At 48.3% G+C, this 19,645-nt stretch overlaps 1 protein-coding gene across 5 annotated transcripts in view; it reads left to right on the forward strand.

Annotated features, from left to right (window-relative positions):
- BRPF3 (bromodomain and PHD finger containing 3) overlaps positions 1 to 19,645 on the forward strand; it is a 34,284-nt gene that overhangs the window by 1,621 nt on the left and 13,018 nt on the right. For 4 of the 5 annotated variants that reach the window (XR_009604926.3, XM_060615311.3, XM_060615314.3 and 1 more), the window contains exons 2-9: positions 1,920 to 3,396; positions 6,478 to 6,634; positions 8,954 to 9,085; positions 11,599 to 11,727; positions 12,018 to 12,330; positions 13,061 to 13,363; positions 14,994 to 15,500; positions 18,340 to 18,433. Coding sequence is in view for 4 of the 5 variants with exons in the window: in XM_060615311.3 (XP_060471294.1) it covers positions 1,946 to 3,396; positions 6,478 to 6,634; positions 8,954 to 9,085; positions 11,599 to 11,727; positions 12,018 to 12,330; positions 13,061 to 13,363; positions 14,994 to 15,500; positions 18,340 to 18,433 (3,086 nt within the window). In the remaining variant the exon portion in view is untranslated. The remainder of the gene's footprint in view (positions 1 to 1,919; positions 3,397 to 6,477; positions 6,635 to 8,953; positions 9,086 to 11,598; positions 11,728 to 12,017; positions 12,331 to 13,060; positions 13,364 to 14,993; positions 15,501 to 18,339; positions 18,434 to 19,645) is intronic. The other variant, XM_060615313.3, reaches the window with a different exon arrangement.

Here is a 19,645-nt window from a genome sequence, read left to right on the forward strand (position 1 = left end):
GAATTCAACCCGTCGGGAGACCTGGGTTTGAACTGTAGCTTTATCGCTCACTACTTCTGGGTTGAGTGACATCTTGTTGAGCTTCTGTTTCTTCATCTGTAAAATGGAGACGATAATATCTATCCTACCTCCCAAGCTAGTTGAGAGAAATAATTAAAAGTAAAAGGGATTGGGGTGCCTGGCCGGCTCAGTTGGTGGAGCACGTGACTCTTGATCACAGAGTCGTAAGTTCGAGCCCCATGTTGAGGGTAGAAATTACTTTAAAAATTAAAAAAAAAAAAAAAAAGGGAAAAGGATTTGTAGTTTGCAAAAGTGTGCTAAATTATCATCATCATCTTTGCTTTTATAGATAAAGGTGGTAGATCCTGCAACCAAGATGACAGACTCTTTTTCTCTTTGAAATCCTCTCACTGTTGTTTCCTTTCCAAGTCTCTGCCCACACTTGGAGCCCCGTATCTCCAAATGTCTTTCCCAGTAGTGATGGCCTCAGTAACTGCTGCCGTAGCTCCTTATGAGCTTGTCATGATTCCCTTTATCCAGAGCATGATATGGGAAACTTAAGGGCTTTCTCCTTGTTGCACAGGGGCAAACTAAATGTAAGGATTTGGGGAGAGAGGGACTTCTGAGGTAAGAGAGAATGCATTGAGAGTTTACCTCAGACATCGAACCAATCATCTTGGCTTTGGGTCCAATGAGGGTCTCAGATAGGCCACTTAAAACTTCAGTGCCACTTGTAGACCACTCCCAGAGCTTCCAGTGTTTCCGCTTAGAAATGTATTAGCCAGTGCATCCTCAAAGCTGCCTTTTCCAGAGACAGCCCTTTATACTGTAGTTTGAAGTCTTTAGACTGTACATAGTAGACATTTCAGGTGCCTTCACCTCTTCACTCCTGGGTGTGGTTAGGGGATAGGGCTTCTGATCATTGTAAGATGGGTTGGGAGAGGGCTTTAGACCTGTGAGCGTTTGATCCTCTGGTGGGGCCACTGTTCATGTACACAGCTTAAAAGTGGATGCTCTTTTCGTTTTCTTCTTTTCTGAACCCTTAACCACCCCATCCTTTTCCATAGGTAGGTATCCCACAGCCTTATGTAGGACATCATTAGAATTTTAGATCTCTCCCTGTGTTGTTTTGTAATGATCTGTAATGATCATTTGTAATGATTTGCTTTTCTTTTTTTAAAGTTTTTTTTTAACATTTATTTATTTTTGAGAGACAGACAAATCATGAGTGGGAGAGGGGCAGAGAGAGAGAGGGAGACACAGAATTCGAAGCAGGCTCTGGGCTCTGAGCTGTCAGCACAGAGCCTGACACGGGGCTCGAACCCACGAACCGTGAGATCATGACCTGAGCCGAAGTCGGATGCGTAACCAGCTGAGCCACCCAGGCGCCCCAAGATCTGTTTACTTTTCTGTCCTTTCAATTAGATGGAGCACCTAGAGGCAGGGACCATACAGGTTTGATTTCTCCTTTCATTCAACTAATATTTATTGAGTGCTTATTAAGGAGCCAGGTATCATTCCAGGTGCTGGGAATACAGCGGTGAACAAAATAGACAAAAATCTTCCCCTCATGGAGCTTGCATTCTAATGGAAGGAAGCAAACATTTATGATAAATAGGCATATTACATAGCATGATAAAAAATGGTGAGTGTCATAGTGAAAAATAAAGCAAAATGAAAGATTGCTGATGGGGGAAGGAGATTTGCAGTTTAAGACAGAATGGTCAGAGAGGGTCTCATTGAGAAGCAGTGTTTGTGAAAAAAGTTGAAGCGAAGGAGCAAGCTGTGTGGATGATGTCTGAGGGGCAGGATGTTCAGGCAGAGGGAACAGAGAGTCTTCGTGGTGGCCATTCGATCAGATGGAAGGGTGAATGAGTGCATGCCTGAACATTCAACTCAGTTTCCTGGTTTCTCCTTAGGCCTGTCCCCTTGGTTCCCAGGTGCCATGAGGAAGCCGCGCCGGAAGTCGCGGCAGAATGCCGAGGGTCGGCGCTCCCCATCTCCCTACAGTCTGAAGTGCTCACCTACTCGGGAGACCCTGACCTATGCTCAGGCCCAAAGGATTGTCGAGGTGGACATCGATGGACGCCTGCATCGAATCAGCATCTATGATCCACTCAAGATCATCACAGAGGATGAGCTGACTGCCCAGGATATCACCGAATGCAATAGTAACAAGGAGAACAGTGAGCAGCCTCAGTTTCCTGGCAAGTCCAAAAAACCCTCCTCCAAGGGCAAGAAGAAGGAGTCCTGTTCCAAGCATGCATCCGGCACCTCCTTCCACCTCCCGCAACCCAGCTTTCGCATGGTGGACTCAGGCAGCCAGCCAGAAGCACCCCCACTGCCTGCTGCCTACTACCGCTACATCGAGAAGCCACCTGAAGACCTGGATGCGGAGGTAGAATACGACATGGATGAGGAGGACCTTGCCTGGCTGGACATGGTGAATGAGAAGCGGCGAGTAGATGGGCACAGTTTGGTGTCAGCAGACACTTTTGAGTTGCTGGTAGACCGGCTTGAGAAGGAGTCATACTTGGAGAGTCGCAGCAGTGGGGCCCAGCAGTCACTCATTGATGAAGACGCCTTTTGCTGTGTGTGCCTGGATGACGAATGCCACAACAGCAATGTCATTCTCTTCTGTGATATCTGCAACCTGGCTGTACACCAGGAGTGCTACGGTGTCCCCTACATCCCTGAGGGCCAGTGGCTATGCCGCTGCTGCCTACAGTCTCCCTCCCGACCTGTGGACTGCGTCCTCTGCCCCAATAAGGGCGGCGCCTTCAAACAGACCAGTGATGGGCACTGGGCCCACGTGGTGTGTGCCATCTGGATCCCTGAAGTCTGCTTCGCTAACACCGTGTTCCTGGAGCCCATTGAGGGCATTGACAACATCCCACCTGCCCGCTGGAAACTAACCTGTTATATCTGCAAGCAGAAGGGGCTGGGTGCAGCCATCCAGTGCCATAAGGTGAACTGCTACACAGCCTTCCATGTGACATGTGCACAGCGGGCTGGGCTCTTCATGAAGATTGAGCCCATGCGTGAGACCAGCCTCAATGGCACCATCTTCACAGTACGCAAGACCGCCTACTGTGAGGCCCACTCGCCGCCAGGTGCTGCCACTGCTAGGAGGAAGGGTGACTCCCCTGGAAGCCTCAGTGAGGCTGGGGATGAGGAAGGCCTGAAGGAGGGCTGTGGAGAGGAGGAAGAGAAGGAAGAGGTAGAAGAAGAGGAGGAAGATGAAGGCCAAGGCGGGGTAGGTGGCCCCCTCAAGGGAGTGCCCAAGAAGAACAAGATGACTTTGAAGCAGAAAATCAAGAAGGAGCCAGAGGAAATGGGCCGAGATACACCCTCCACTGTCCCCATGGTCACTGTCCCACAGATCCCCTCATATAGGTAAGCTTGGTCAGGAGGTCTCCACATGGACCGATGGTTTCTGGTTGGGCTGGTGCTGGCCCTGAGCCAGGACCTCCTTCCCCAAGCATGGTTGGTGAACATTTGTTCTCTTCTGTGCCCTCAAATTTAGACTTCTCCTTTGGTCCCTGGTCTGGTTTGTGGTTTTGATTGTGCCCTGACAGCAGTGTGTTTCCTTGGCTTCAAGGTGAGACAAAATTAAGTTGCTTAGAAACCCAGGTGAAGGATGTCTAAGGCAGCATTTTTCAACAGGTGCACAAGTGGCATTTTGGATGGGATGATTGTTTATCATTAGGACTGTCCCATACATTTCTTGATGTTTAGCATCCCTGATCTGTAAGTGCCATTTGTATCCACTCCCTCATTGCCTGGTCTTTGTGACAATCTCCTATGTTTCCAAAAACCCCTGGGGGGATAGAACTGAGAACCACTGTTTTAAGGGGTCAGTATGGGTGCCTGCTATCTAGAAGGCTCTATTCTGAGAATGATGGAGACTTTTTGTGAAGGGGTGGGTGGTGGTGTGGGGAGGATATGCTATTTCTCTTCTTGAGAAGCTTTAGATTTAGGGGGAAAAGGATCACTCAGCTCAACTGTATGTCTAAGCCACCTTGGCCCCTAGTGAGTCTGTAGAGACATCATTGTATCTATTTTAAACCATTAGAGAAGTAGCTGTTAGAGGGCAGAAAAGCCAGAGACAGGAAAGATTTTTCATTGGAAGGTCATCTCAAGGGTGATATTCTTTGCAAAGTATACAGTGTTAGAGTAGGAAGGAATCTTGAAGATTACTTAATCTAATGTAGTCCTTGCACCTTCTCCCACACCCCCAGATGAAGAAACTGCGGCAACAGGAGGTAAAGTTGTTCACTCCTTTATTCATTCAACGAGATGTTTATTGAGCACTTACTATATGCCAAGTCCTGTTCAAAGGGCTGGAACCAGGTGGAAAGCAACAGAACCTGACCACGAGCTGGAACTCATGATGCCTCCAGGCTCTGTTCCTGCTGTTTGTCTCTCTTGTTGAAAAGGATAGGGAGAAAAGAGTGCTAGAGGGTAGTGGGGAATGAGTTGTGTAAGGAACGGGCAAACAGACTTGTCAGTCTGGGAAGGAGACATAAGAGCGGAGCAGAGCAGGAGGGAGAGGCTCTTGTGAGCCATGACTGGAGTTAGAATTCAGTCAACTGGAAATGCCTTCTAGTCACAGAGCTGTTGTAGGCTACCCTCTTCCCTGATGTTGACTGGAGTTCACGCTTAGTAACATCTGTAGGGTGGCTGTGCCCTGGGACTAGACTTTTTGGTTGTCATATCTGCTCTTATAGATGTGTCTTGCAGAGGCCTTAGCATGCTGGCTAAGAAACCAGACAGACCTGCTTTTGAATCTTGCTCCTGTCACTAACTACCCATGTGAACTTTGGCAAGTTATTTCTTCAGGTCTTATTTATTTGTTAATGAACCTGATAGAGTTGTTGTGAGAAATAAATGAGATAATATAAGTAAAGCACTTAGCACAGTGCCTGGTAAATAGTAAGTGCTCAATAAATGGTGGCTGCTGCTGCTGCTGCTATTTTATTATTATTCTTTTTTCTACCTGCACAAATGCTGTTGGGACCCTCCATAGCCAAGAGGTTGTAGAGGGAGGGGGCTGCCTGCATCTGGGCAGGTGTGCTTGGCATGGGCATTGGTGGGGAATCTGTTCTTTGGGGAAAGGCCTAGGTCTTGGTTTTTTAAGCTTGGCTTTGGGACAGGAATGTCTGACCTTGGATAGGCACAAGGCCTAGGTGATCAATGTCCAGCCCAACATGCCCACCCTTGTTAGGTTTTACTTTCTTGTTTAGCCACACTTAACCTTCCTTTCAGTGCAGCGAGATGAGGAAGTGGGGGAAACATAGCAGGGGCACTGAGGCCTTGCTTACTGTGTGAATAACCAATTTTAGGACACAGGATGGTGTAGCAGAGGGATCATTGATTCAAATCCCATCCAGGGCCACCATTGTTTATTTATTTTTTATTTATTTATTTATTTTTAATGTTTGTTTATTTTTGAGAGACTGAGCGTGAGTGGAGGAGGGGCAGAAAGAGAAGGAGACACAGAATCTTAAGCAGGCTCCAGGCTGTCAGCACAGAGCCCAATGCGGGGCTTGAGCCCACAAATTGCAAGATCATGACCTGAGCCAGAGTCAGACCCTTAACCGCCTGAGCCACCCAGGCGCACTGCGCCACCATATTTTTAACTGCATTAGTGACTTTGATAGTTTATTCAGCCTCTCTTCCTAAGCTGCCTTTCCATCTTTTGTTACCATGAGAATAATGTTACCCACTTCGCAACAGGGCTGTTAACATAAAGATTATAGGTTTATTAATTCCTTTCCCTTTCACTTACCCCTCCATCGTCCCCACGTATTATTGGCTTAAATCCTTACTTTAAGATTTCTCTATTGGGTTAGTTTAGCCAGCTAAGTTTTCAGATTCTCCATCCTCTTATCCAGTTTTTTTTTTTTTTTCATTTGGTTCAAAATTAGACATTTTTAGGCTGCTGAGATCTTTAATTAAAAACCAGGGGTCAGACAACTCCAAGGTGTTGCATTTGAGCTCAGAAAGCAGTAGCCTGGTGTAGTTCTACTAGTTTTCCTTCCAGCTTGGCTATTGACTAGTCCCTGGTCTGGGGAGACCCTCAGCCACAGGGTGGCTGGAAATAGTGACCACATTGCCTATAGCTTACTCGAGTTCCTGCCTTCTTTTGCTGCTTTTATCAAGAGAAGTGTAGGGGTATGGGGCACAGGCCTGTTTCTTAGGATTGTAGGAAACAGGGTTCCTGGGAGAGGGTTCTTTTGGAGAATCAGGACTGCAAGGTAGGAAGTAGAAAATCAGGCGATATATCTCACGCTGAATCTGAGCTGCTTAACTTTGCTGTCTTTTTTAAGCCTTTCTCTGAGGTTAGGCATTTGACCACTTTATCCTATATTTTTTTATATATAAGGTTCAGAAATGAACCAGGGTCTGAATAGGAAGCTATAATCAGGGCTGCCCACTGACCTTGTCTTTCACTTCCCTGTGCCTCCACTCAAGGTTGAACAAGATCTGTAGTGGTCTCTCCTTTCAGAGGAAAAACCAATTCATACAGCGGCTTCACAACTACTGGCTATTGAAGCGGCAGGCACGGAACGGTGTCCCCCTCATCCGGCGCCTGCATTCCCACCTGCAGTCCCAAAGAAACGCCGAGCAGGTAGGTGAAGTGATTGAAGATGATGGAGGAGGTGGAGGGTGAAGGAGAAGAAATGATGGTTGGGGTAACCCCTCCCTGAGCCCTCTGCAGAGCCTTTACCTGTAGGCGGTCACCCCTCCAGGAGGCATAGCCTAGGAATGACCTCCAACACTGTAGAGTCTTTGGGACCAGACAGCAGCTCCTTCTGGATGGGAGAGGCTTGACTTTGAAGCATATTCTAGGGGAGAATGGAGAATAAGCCCAACTTTCCATTATGTGGGGAAAACCTTGCAGACATGGCAGAAAGGAAGGAATGGGCTGAATGAGAGCCAGGTGGCCATGTTGCATGAATTAGGACAAGGAGCACTTTCCTTAACACACTATACTGACATCTGCCAAAAATGTTTCATAGAAAACACACAAATGTGCCATCTCAGTTGTAGCACACAGCCTGGCCAATTGTGGCATTTTAGCCACGGAGTTGCTGCATGTTTACTGTTTTCTGAGATGGTGGAAGCCTCGTGAGAGACTCTTTTTTTTTTTTTTTTTTTTACTATTTACTTCTTTTTCCCTCTTCACTTGCTCCATTACTTCTGCCTTTAAATATTTCCACACCACTACCCCAGAGATGAAGCAATCTTTTACGTGACTCTGGTGCCCTCTGGGTTCTATCTGATTTCACTTTTGCCTTTTGTAACTAAAATCCTGAAGTGCAAGTCTGTATCTCGTCCTTCCTTGAAATGGTCCGCCGGCTCCCCTGTAGCTTCTCCTAGAACATCAGCCACCTCCTCCCAGCCTAGCAAGCCTTACCTCAGATTCTCATTGTATTGTCCATTGGGCTACATTTGTCACCATGGATCACCTTGTCTTAGAGCTTCTCTGTCACACCCTTTTGCTCCTCCTCCACCCTTTGACTGCAATATTAACATTCCCAGGGACTGTGCTGCCTCCCCATTGGCTTGGAGAGCTGTACACTCTCATAGTTGTAAATAAGTGTGGCAGGTTTCTTTTCTTGTCCTCATCCCTTTTTTCTGCCCTCAGTCCTGGGGCAGAGAAACTATAGATGTTCTTGTAGATGTTGTTTCCTAGAATTCATATATTGGAAACTGAATTCATTATTCTTCTCTTCATAAATGTATTTCCCTAATATTGACATGGAACCTTCTTTCTCCTGACCTCAGACATTTCCCCACCTTAGAGTTACTTTTGATTCTTCCCTCCATAACAAGCCACAGTTAATCATCCCTTATGCTACTTCGGAGGAGTTTATCAGTATATGATCCTTTGTCTCTGTTCTACAGCTCCCCTGCTCACCCATGCCCCCTTAATTTCAGCAGTAGCTTTCTAGTTGGTCTCCTACCTCTGATTCTTTCTTTGCTCTACTACTGATACGGTCTCATTCACATACCATTTTCCATCTTGTCACTTCCATTTCCAGAATGTATTCCCCCTCTCCAGGCAGGCCACATCCAGGATCCTTTGCATGGAGTTTGAGCCTTCTTATCAGCTGAATCCTGGATCTTGCTTAACTTTTATGGTTATCCAGCTTTTCTGCTCTGGCCAGGCCATTTTTTTTCACCAGGCAAAAAATCACTAATTCTGCTTCTTCCAACACTTCTTCTGTGTGGTCCCTTTGGTTCCTTACTGCTTTGTTCATCCGTGTCCATCACTACCGTAAACCCCTAGTGAGAGTGCTTTCACCGGAAGCCTTCCCAGACCTAACTCCAACCCACTCAGATCCTTTCTATTTTACATTCTCTTAACATTTTGTATTCAGTTTATCTGTTGAGTTTTTATTATTTGTCTTTATGCTACTGTGCCCTTATGTGTCAAACCCTAGGCCTCTGCCTTCCCCCAACTATACTGTAACCTCTTTTAGGGCAGGAATCATCTTTTTTGGTGCTGGTGGTATTTTAAAATATGGTCAAGTCAGTTAGTACAGGCTGGTAGTAAGAACTTCACTTTGTTTTCTAGCCAAGTCGAAGCTGTAGGGTGAAATTCTTTCCACCTTGAGGTGTCTATTAGTTTTCCTTCTGAAATTCTTTCTATCCCTGAGAGGCACAGCTGCCCCCTGGTGTCCTCAGGGGTAGAGGAAGCAGTCACAGATCTCACTCCAGCAGTGGTTATTGTGGGGCAATGCAAGAAACATTGCTGCAAGGCTGGGGGAGCAGAGGAAGAAGGCATGGGTAGAGAGGGAGGGGTGGAAGGGCTCTCAGGAGTGTGGGTCAGCAAGGGTCAAGGGCTGTCACCTGCCGAGGCCCTGTGAGACTTGAACAGGGAGGGCACTCTGGGTAAAAGGGAGGCCCCCAGCTCCTTCTTCCTTTCCTGTCCTTCTTGCAGAGAGAGCAGGATGAGAAGACCAGTGCAGTGAAGGAAGAGCTGAAATACTGGCAGAAGCTCCGGCATGACTTGGAGCGGGCACGGCTGCTGATTGAGCTGATTCGGAAAAGAGAGAAGCTCAAGCGAGAACAGGTGAGGAAGAGCCCCCAGCTCCAGGGTTCTTGTTCAGAATCTTTTTCTCCCGCTCTCAGTGTGGCATCAGGAGAGCCAGGAGCCTCTGCCTGGTGTCACCTTTCTCGCCTTCCTGCCCTCCAAAGCCTGCCTACTCTGTATTGGTATGGTGCTGCACATGGCTTCTAACTATGGGGATTCAGCTTCTGGTGGCCTCAAGCATAAGCTATTATCATATGCTTGAGCCCATCCCTGGAGTTTCTGACCTAAAAAATCTCAGGAGTCTGGCCTTGAGTATTTTGAAAAGCTTCTCAGCCCATTCTGATGGGCATTGCGGCTGGCCTGAGAGCTTCTGAGAGTTTTCACTTGGCCCTTATGGTCTTGAATCATTCAGATATTCCAACCTCGGGCACCTGGGTGGCTCAGTCGGTTAAGCATCTGACTTCAGCTCAGGTCATAATCTCACGGTTCATGGGTTTGAGCCCCACGTCGGGCTCTGTGCTGACAACTCAGAGTATGGAACCTGCTTCAGATTCTGTATCTCCCATCTGTCTCTGCCCCTCCCCCACTTATGTGCACACACTCTGTCTCTCTCCCTCTCTCCCTCTCTCCCTCCCCCTCCCCAAAATAAATAAACATTAAAAAAAATTGAAAACAAATTGCCAGCTTTGACTCAAGGAGATTCTAAGCCTCTAAGCATGGGCAACGTTGAGGTAGTAGTGTAACAGAGGGGTTAGGAATATGAACTGTGGCACCAGACTACCTGGTTTTATATCTGGTTCTGTCATTCAGTGCTTATGTGACATTGGGTAAATTGCTAAACTCTTTCTACCTCAGTTTCCTTGATTGTAAAATGGGGGTAATAATAGAACCTACACCAGAAGGTTGTGAAAATTAGATGACTTACTATATATAAAGAGCTTAGAACAGTGCCTGGCATGCAGTGGGAGCTATAGAAGTGTCAGCTGTCAGCATCACCATCATCGATAGTCTGTCTCCCTGAAGTGTCTACTGCAGCACTCTGCACAGGGCAGAGAGTAAATACTATTAATTGAATCAGTGACAAGCCAAAACCATTCTCTCCAGTCTAGGAATAGCAGCTGTTCCTTGCATGCTTCAGAGGCCTGGGTTAAAGATGTTCCTTTCTCTCTTTCTCCAAATCCTACTTCACTATTCAGCCCCAGCACGAGCCCTTCTCTCTGTAGACCTGTAGTCTGAGTTTCCATCTGTGAGACTGGGCAGCTCTTGCCATACATAGTGTGTGTGGGTGGCACAGAGGACATCTCAGGACCTTCTCTGTGGATTCAGACTGTGCCATCCCAGTCTTGGTCGCACAGCTGAGCTTTTCTTCTTGCCTCTGGTTCAGAGAGATAAAAGGGGAAAGGAAGCAGTCAGGCCCATTTTGATGTCACTAAGAAGAAGAAACATTTCATAATCTAATCTGTGGCTTCCCAACCTTTTAGCATTAGGGCATACATAGCAAATAACATTTGTGCAATGTACTTCTGTCACTGTACATATGTGAGGCTTCTAGCTGCCTGAGGAGGTGAGCCTAGAGGCCTTAGTTATCCCAAGATGGCCTCAAGGCCAATGGGATCAATAGCTTAGCATACTAAGTGGGAATGCTGGCCCGAGTCACATTTTATTTTTTTTTATTTTATTTTTTTTTTTAATTTTTTTTTTCAACGTTTTTTTTTTTATTTATTTTGGGACAGAGAGAGACAGAGCATGAATGGGGGAGGGGCAGAGAGAGAGGGAGACACAGAATCGGAAACAGGCTCCAGGCTCCGAGCCATCAGCCCAGAGCCTGACGCGGGGCTCGAACTCACGGACCGTGAGATCGTGACCTGGCTGAAGTCGGACGCTTAACCGACTGCGCCACCCAGGCGCCCCCCGAGTCACATTTTAAATCATCAGTGTGCTCTTTGGACTAAGACAAAGCTAGGTTCAAGTCCTATCTCATTGGGTTAGTGACTCCTCATTATACTTCCAAATCTCAGATTCCAGATTTGTAAAATGAAGATAATAATTTCTCCTTCAGGATTATTGTGATGATTAATCAAAGTAACATAAGTAGAGAAGCAGCGTGGCATAGTAGTCAAGAGCACACACTGTGGAATCAGGCTATCGGAGACTAAATCCCTATTCTGCTCATTACTGGCTGTGTGGCCTTGGGCTGGTCAGTCTCTCTGTGCCTCAGTTTTCTCCATGTAAAACACCTCATCTGTACCTACCTGATATAGTTGTTAATGTTCCATAAAATGGTTAGAATGTTACTTGGCATTTAGGAAGGACTATGAAAGTGTTAACTGTTATTGTAAGTTTTGGTACGGTGCTCGATATGTAGGGAACATTCACACAGCAGTAGCTGTTGGTCATTATTTCTAGGCTGAAAGTTGGGTGATCTCTCCTCATATACTGGTCAGCTTAATATCCTGTGAAAATTTGTTGTACATGATTGGTAAAAGTAATCAAGAAAAAGTTTGGTGCCTCTTCGCAGAGGGTGTCCTGATCTCTTTCCACCTTCTGCACAGGTCAAAGTCCAGCAGGCCGCGATGGAGCTGGAGCTTATGCCATTCAATGTTCTGCTGAGAACCACACTGGACTTGCTGCAGGAGAAGGATCCGGCACACATCTTTGCCGAACCTGTCAACCTGAGTGAGGCAAGTTCCCCCACCACTTCCTGAGCAGTGAGCCCCTCCTGGACTGGAAACAGGGTCTGAGTAGGCCAGGAAGGGGTCAGGCCACAGGGTGTATGACACCTGGGGGTTTCTGGCAAAGCTAGTAGACTTGACCATGGTGAGGAGTTAGCAGGCCAGGGTGGGCCAGGGCCCTGGGGCTCTGACTGTGCAGCGTGCCAAACCAGAAAATGGGGAGGCAAGAGTGCTGGTGAAGGGTGCACCTGTTTGGCTAGTAAATGGTTGTTGTAATTGTACAGGTTTTATATGTTTAGGTTCCAGATTACCTGGAATTCATATCCAAGCCAATGGATTTTTCTACCATGAGGCGGAAGCTGGAGTCCCACCTGTACCGCACCTTGGAGGAGTTTGAGGAGGACTTTAACCTTATAGTTACCAACTGCATGAAGTATAATGCTAAAGACACAATTTTCCACCGAGCAGCTGTCCGCCTGCGGGACCTGGGAGGGGCCATCCTGCGGCATGCCCGGCGGCAGGCAGAGAACATCGGCTATGACCCCGAGAGGGGCACCCACTTGCCTGAGTCACCCAAATTGGAGGACTTTTACCGCTTCTCCTGGGAAGACGGTGAGAAGCCTTGGATGGGTGGGGAGGAGAGGGACCAAGAGGAGGCACAGGGATGGAGCCCAGAGAGCCAGGGATCAGGGTGGGCCTTGGAGCTATTTAGGGTAGACACGAGGAGAGCTGAGGGTAGGCCCAGACTGGGATATTCCTGCTTGTGGCTTGCAGTAGTTCTAGGAGCTAAAGTTTAACGAATTCACTATTTCTTGAATGGTAGGAAAAGGAATCAGGTACTGGCTGTCTGTTTGAAAACTTAAATCCTTACCAGGGGTCTTCCTCTTCTGGATGCCCTCTATACAGCGTCCAGAGCATGGGGCAGGGAGAGTGCAGTGCTAGTGTATGTCTGGCTCATTCAGAAGAGTGCAAGTAGAGGACCAGAAAAATGGAATTGCCTCTGAGCCCCACACCCTGCCTGCCCCTGCTCTCTGCTTCTCGATGGCAGTAGCCAGTCACTCAGGCCCAGGAGATTGCCAAGCTGCCTCGTGCCTGCTCCACAGAGCCTGTAATTATGACTGTGAACAGCTTCCTGCAGATGTTTCCCAGATTCTGACCTTGTCCCTGTGGCTGCCCTCCGGGCAACGGTGTTACCAGGGCCAGGGCCCCACAGTGACGCTGCTGGAAGCCACTGGCCCAGGCATTCCAGGAGAATATTTTGCATCCAAAGGATTCAGCCCCTTCCCCTTGCCCTGGGCTGGGCAGATCCTTCAGCCCTTCTGTCCTCCCTTCTCCCTGGCAGTGGACAACATCCTCATCCCAGAGAACCGGGCCCACTTGTCCCCGGAGGTGCAGCTGAAGGAGCTGCTGGAGAAATTGGACCTGGTGAGCGCCATGCGGTCCAGCGGGGCCCGGACCCGTCGCGTCCGCCTGCTGCGCAGGGAGATCAATGCCCTTCGGCAGAAGCTGGCACAGCCACCACCACCACAGCCACCATCACTGAACAAGACTGTGTCCAATGGGGAGCTGCCAGCAGGGCCCCAGGGGGATGCGGCTGTGCTGGAGCAGGCCCCACAGGAGGAGCCAGAAGATGATGGGGACAGAGGTGAGACAATCAGGGGCAGACAGGGGGTTGGAGGCCAAACTAAGGGAGTAAGGGTTAAGCTAAAATCTCAAGGATGGTGCAAGCATCCTTTCCTGAGTTTAGGTCAGACCCTTGTGGGCAAGCAAAAATCCTTGGAGAGGTCGTGCTTCCATGTATATCCAGGGATGATATTCAAAATATTTAATAATCAGTAGAGACCAAAATTCATCAGAGTAGATGTTGGCTGTTGCATTGGAGTCGGTTCTGGGGACCACTGATGGGGATATTTAGTTGCTAGATTGTGGACAGGTTTGGGGAGTTTTAGAGGCTGGGGCCCAGCAGCTCTGTACTAACTAATAAAGAAGTATTACAGTATTTTGTACCTGATAATGGCTATCTTGCACATATCAGTTAAATATTTGCTCACCTATCATCATGTAGATAGGCTTTTTTAGAGCAGGTTAGGTTGTGGTGTGGGAGGACAGAAAAGGAAGAAAGACCCTAAAGATGGTCTGGCTTCTTGAACTACCTCATGGCTTTGACCCCAGCTGGCCAAGTCTACAGGCCCATCCTAAGCAGAAAGGTCAGATTGCAAGAGACATCTGGGGAAGTGATTCTCAGAGACCCAGCCTTAAAACTGAGCTGCTTTCCATCCTCCCCACTTCGTTGGGGACAGAATTGTCTCCCTTATACAGGTCCTCAGAGCTGAGCCTACAGCTTGGGGAGGGTCTGTCATCCACACAGTCTAGAAGGGTTCGGAGTTATCTCCAGAGGGTAGTTCTCTCCAGGGCCCAAACTGCAAGGAATGGCCCATTTTATTTTAGGTTGGCTGAGAATAAGGACGTGGCTGGGAGGTCACATTTGGCAGTGACTCTTCCTGATTCCCTGTGTGGCAACCAGCATGCCACTTGTATCCCACTCCTGGGCTGTGGCCATGCAGAGTCCTGCCCACTGACCGGCTACAACAGCTTCTTCCAGAGGGTTTCAAAACAAAATTCCCAGGCCTCACATCCCAGAGATTCAGATTAAGGAAGTCTGGGCTGTGGCTTGGAAATTCTAATTTTTAAAAGTTTCAAGATAGTAAGTGAACAGACATGTTTGGGAACCACTGATTTAACTTACTTGCTCTCATTTTTTCACATTTATAAACTTACTCTTTCTGCTTGTCCTCCTTGCTTCACTTGGGTGATAGGAAACAGAACACATTGACAGAAGGGAAAACACTTGAGTCTAATGAGAGCTGTGCACCTCTAATCTGTGAAGCTGAGACTTAACTGATTATTGATTAAGCCAGGTAGCTTTCAGCTTTCTCAGGTGTGGAGTAATGTTTTGTAATTCTCACTTCATCAGATTCACCTGGTAAAGCTTTTTTAAAAAATACCCCATCATTAGAAATTTAGTTTCAGTTGGTCTTGGATCGGACCTTGACGCTGGAAGTTTTAAGAAACTTCCTAGATGATTCTCATACATAGGGTTTAGAATTACTAATGTAGATAAAACTTAATCCTACATTCTTTTTGCCTCAGATGGGAGACCTGGGATACATGTCAAGAACCAATGCCTTTGGTTCTTGCTTATCAGAGTCATTATCTGGCTTGTAGGGGCAGACCTTTTCTAAAATGTTCAAGCAGGTTCTCTTTTTCTCTAACAGATGACTCCATACTGCCTCCCCCACCAACCCTCGAGCCCACTGGGCCTGCACCTTCCCTGTCTGAGCAAGACTCCCCTCCGGATCCCCCTACTCTGAAACCCATTAATGATAGTAAGCCTCCAAGCCGATTCCTAAAGCCCAGAAAGGTGGAAGAAGATGAGCTCTTGGAAAAATCACCTCTGCAGATAGGGAGTGAGCCCCTGCAACGCCTGCTCAGTGACAATGGCATCAACAGAGTGTCTCTCATGCCCCCTGAGACCCCTGCTGGTGCCCCACTCAGTGGCGTGGGCCGCCGCACATCCGTCCTCTTCAAGAAGGCCAAAAATGGAGTTAAGCTACAGAGGAGCCCAGATAGGGCCCCAGAGAATGGTGAGGACCATGGTACAGTGGGCTCTCCTGCCTCTCCGGCCAGCATCGAGGATGAACGGCACTCCCGGAAGCGGCCAAGGAGCAGGAGCTGTAGTGAGAGCGAAGGGGAGAGGTCCCCCCAGCAGGAGGAGGAGACAGGTGACCACGCCTGTGACTTCTCTACTTCTCATCTGCTTTCCTGCTTTGCCTTGCCAGCCAGCACCTCCCCTAGTTGGCTGCCTCCCTAATGGTCCCTGTGGACGCCAGTAGAACCATTGAGGGATCCATAGCTTACAGTTGTGCCTGGCACATGAGTAGTGGCCTGGAGAAGAGGCTTTGAGAAAGTAATTTGAGAGGGCCACATTGTGTCTGGGGCTTTCTTTGGCCTTGAAGGGAATGCAAAGCTATATATGATAAAGTGGTTCCTGCCTTGACTTTAGTTCCTTCATTCATCAGATATTTAGGCACTGGGGGGAAAAAAGTCCTTGAACAGAAGACAAAAATCTCCCTTGTAGGGGAGAAAGACTAAAAACAAATGAGTGAATTGTACCTTGTATCAGAAGCTATGGAGAAAAATCTAGCAGGGAAGGGGAATAGGGGATCCTGGGGTGGTATTAGAGAAGGTGGCCAGGGGAGACTTGGGGAGGGGACATTTGAGTAAAGGTTTGAGGGAGTTGAAGGCATGGGCTATTGGGGTTTCTGGGGGAGAACACTTCAAAAAGATAAACTAGTAGGTGCACAGGCCCTGGTGGTGGGAACATGCCCGAATGCCTGGGGAATAGTGGGGAAACCAGTGTGGCTGGAGCAGAGTTAGCCAGGGCATGGTTAGAGATGAGGTTCCAGAGGTAGGTAATGGCGGCTGCCATACTAAAGGGTCCTTACTACACATCCAGCACAAGCTGGTCACAGGGGGTCATACAATGAGTCAGACTGAGTTCCAGCTCTGGAAGAATTCATAGTCCAGTGGGGAGCAAAGGTGCAGAGATGTCATGGTGCCAGACAGTATGTGATTATGTGTTAGGTGACAGCACTGCTGGAGGTGTTTAGCAACTAGGAGCTAGAGGAGTCAGGAAGGTTCCATGAAGGTGGTGCCTGAGCTGGCCCTGTGGGAAGAGATCAGAAAAGAAGGGAGTAGATGGAGCGAAGGCTCAGGCCTGGGTGTATGGAAGCAAGGACAGAATCCCTGTGAAGGACAGTTTGGAGAGGGGCTTCCTGAAGCATCGGGAGCCAAGGCTGGATGGGTGAGGTGAGCCTGCATATGCAGGGCTTCTTTTCTGGATGGTGTGGTTTAGTCTTAGTGAAATATGGGAGGTGAGCCTACTTGGTGGGGAGGGGCCTACTCTTGGCTTGTGCTCTTCATGTCCCTCTCTTGCCTTTTTATGTGGTGGTTTTGGGCTATTTGGCTAGCACATACTTCTCTCTTCCTTCCTAACACTTTGTTTCCAACAATACCTTCCCTTCCCGTTTGGCCCAAGCTTCCCCGTATTAAGGGAGTAGATTAGTTCATAGAATCGAGTCTGAGGCTTGGAGTTAGGCAGACCTGGGTTCATATCCCATCTTCTGACCACCTGTGTATCCTGGGGCAGATTAATTAACCTTTCAAGCTTGTTCCTTATTTCTAATATGGGACTAGTTATACCTATCTTGCAGGGCTCCGAGAATTGGAAATCGTCTGTATAAAGTACTTGGCATACAGCAGTCGATGGTAGCAGTTACTGTTGTCATTGTCTCCACTGTATCAGGACTAGCCAAACAACACTGAGAATGCTGTGCACTAAAAATGAAAAATCCCTCTAATAGGAAATAGGTCTGGATATCAGGCTCATCCAACCTAAAGAGGGCCCACTGCTTGGGGAACCTGCTAGAATCTGTTTGTCCCCCATCGTAGTGGCCTGGCACCCAGGAATATTTCTGTATGACCTTAGTGGAGTCTCACAAGAACAGGTATTGATCTTTGGCAGCTGAGGCACAGCTGGCTTCGCGATTTAAACAGAAGCCATAATGTTAGAGACAGAGCCAGGTTAGAGTCCAGATGTGTTGGCTCAGGCACCTGCTCTTACAGGTGGTGTAACTTGCCTCACAGTTTTTTGGCCAAGGTATCTGTGACTTAGATCTCAAGCGCTTGGCTCAGCTGCCAGACTTGTAGGACTCTGTCTGGATTGTGGTTAGGAACCAGATAATAGAGTTGAAGCCTCTACAGCCGATGAGCCTCCTCCTGTCCCTGGGATGACCAGTCTTCATTTGCTTCCATACGGCCGCCTTCTATAAACAGACTTCTCATTCGTACTCAGTACTGTCCTCTATAAAGAAGAAGAAGATACTACGTTCACAAAAGGAGAAGCAGAGGTTAAAGAGGAAAAAGGACCTGTATTTCAGAGCCTTGCTTAGAACCCAGGGAATTCTGTCTTCCCACCCCAGGAAGGTCCAGTCTGCTCTAGATCTGTTGAAGTCCCCCAGCTCTGACTAGCTCTGCTGGAGATCTCAGGGTGTGGCTGACACAGCCCTTCTCCTGTCCCAGCCTCTGCTGACACCATCCCAAAAGAATGAAGCTCACTGTTGCCAGCTGTGTGATGGATAGGGCGTGAGTGTTTATCTGAAGAGGCAAGGCGGGTGGGCTCCCCAAGAGGCAGAGGAGACTCCCTGATAATTGAGGCTTGAAATTAGGAGCAGAATTAGGGACTTGTGAGCCAGCCCGAGTGGGGAAGTCTTGGTATTTCGTTTTGTAGCCAAATGACAGTAACTGGTGTGAGCTGTGTGCCGTGTTTTCCTTCAAGTTGAACCAGAAGGAAGAGAAGGAAAATGCGGGGTCTACTTATTTCCCTGGCCAACATTTCCCCCAAACCTTTATCGGGGTCTTTCCACTGCCCGAGACCCATTTCCCATGCGGGAAGCAACAGCCATCCTTTCCACCCCTCCTCAGGTGGCCACCTCACACTGCAGCATGTGTCAGGGGAAGGGGGGTTTCTGCACTCAGGCTTACACTATGTGTCCTTGGCAGGCGTGACCAACGGATTTGGAAAACACACCGAAAGCGGGTCTGACTCAGAATGTAGTTTGGGTCTCAGTGGTGGACTGGCCTTTGAAGCTTGCAGGTAAGAACAGTTGTTCCCAAAGCTTTGTTGGCAGCTCCTCCACCTGTCCCTGTATTCTCCATTCAGCCACAGATGGAGCCTCCTCCTGCTTATCTAAGGTTTTGCTTCCTCCACCCCTGCTATTTCCTGAGGCCTCTGGTCTGTAACTCTGGTAGCTCCTAGGAAACAGTGTGACCCTTGATTCACAGGCCTGATCTGACTAGGAGGGGAGGATTGATGCTGATGCTTTACAGGGTTTGTGAAGCCGAATTTGGCTCCAGAGGGCAGGGCCAGCCAAATCTGTATTGCCCAGTGAAGTTAACATTTGAGCCAATCCCCCACCCACACCCCTGGCCCACTCTGATGACCCAGTTACAGACATAGTTTTGCTCTTTGCCTTTTGGGGCATCAGAGCAAAGGCCTCTGTAGAGGTGTGGTGTGGGAGTAAGAAATGGGCAGATAGGAAGTTCAGAATGGCCTTTTCTTCAAAGGCCCTAGCTCTTCTACCCTCCTTGAGCTGGGAAAGGATGGGTTGCTTTTCCTGTTCTTTTACAAGAAGGGAGGATTTCTGAGACCGAAATGTTAAAGTTTCTTCCAAGTCGAGTTTATTGAATCCCTACTCTGTTAAGTGTACTCTGTAAGAAATCGGGGGCTGCGGGACTCTTGGAAATGGGAGACCCTCAGTGCCACAGAGGAGAAACAAGTTGTCCTGAAGGCTAATTACTGGCCCCCCACATGGCTACTGAATGGATCCTCAGTTCCGAGTAGGGGAGGTTTCAAAGGTCCCAGGGCAGCAGTGTTTGAAGTGCTTCCAAGGCAGGTTGAGCATTATGTTCTGTCAGGTACTCACTCTACCGTGGCTCCTGGGCTCCTGGGTGGTGGGTACGGGAGGCCCCTTACTGTGGCATAGCCCAGCTTTCCATGGTTGCTTTGAGATTTTCCTCCCATCAAGCCTCAGAATTGCCTTAGCTGTCTTCTCCATGGTTTCTAGAGACATAAGGGGAACGAATGGGAAAAACATAGTTACTAGGCATAGAGGAGGCAGAGCTTTTGGAATCCTACAAAATGGTTTCACCCTGGTCCTGGGTGGGAATTCTTAACTCCCTTCAAAGGTAATGGTGCCTGGAAACCCAGTTCATTGGGGTGGGGAAGGAGTGGGGTTATCAAACTGTCCCCTCCTAGCCCTTGACTAAAGGTGGAAGGTGTGTTGGGCTTTTCACGCCACGAAGGACA

Source organism: Panthera onca, chromosome B2, assembly GCF_046562875.1.
Source record: "Panthera onca isolate mPanOnc1 chromosome B2, mPanOnc1 haplotype 2, whole genome shotgun sequence".
NCBI lineage: Eukaryota > Metazoa > Chordata > Mammalia > Carnivora > Felidae > Panthera > Panthera onca.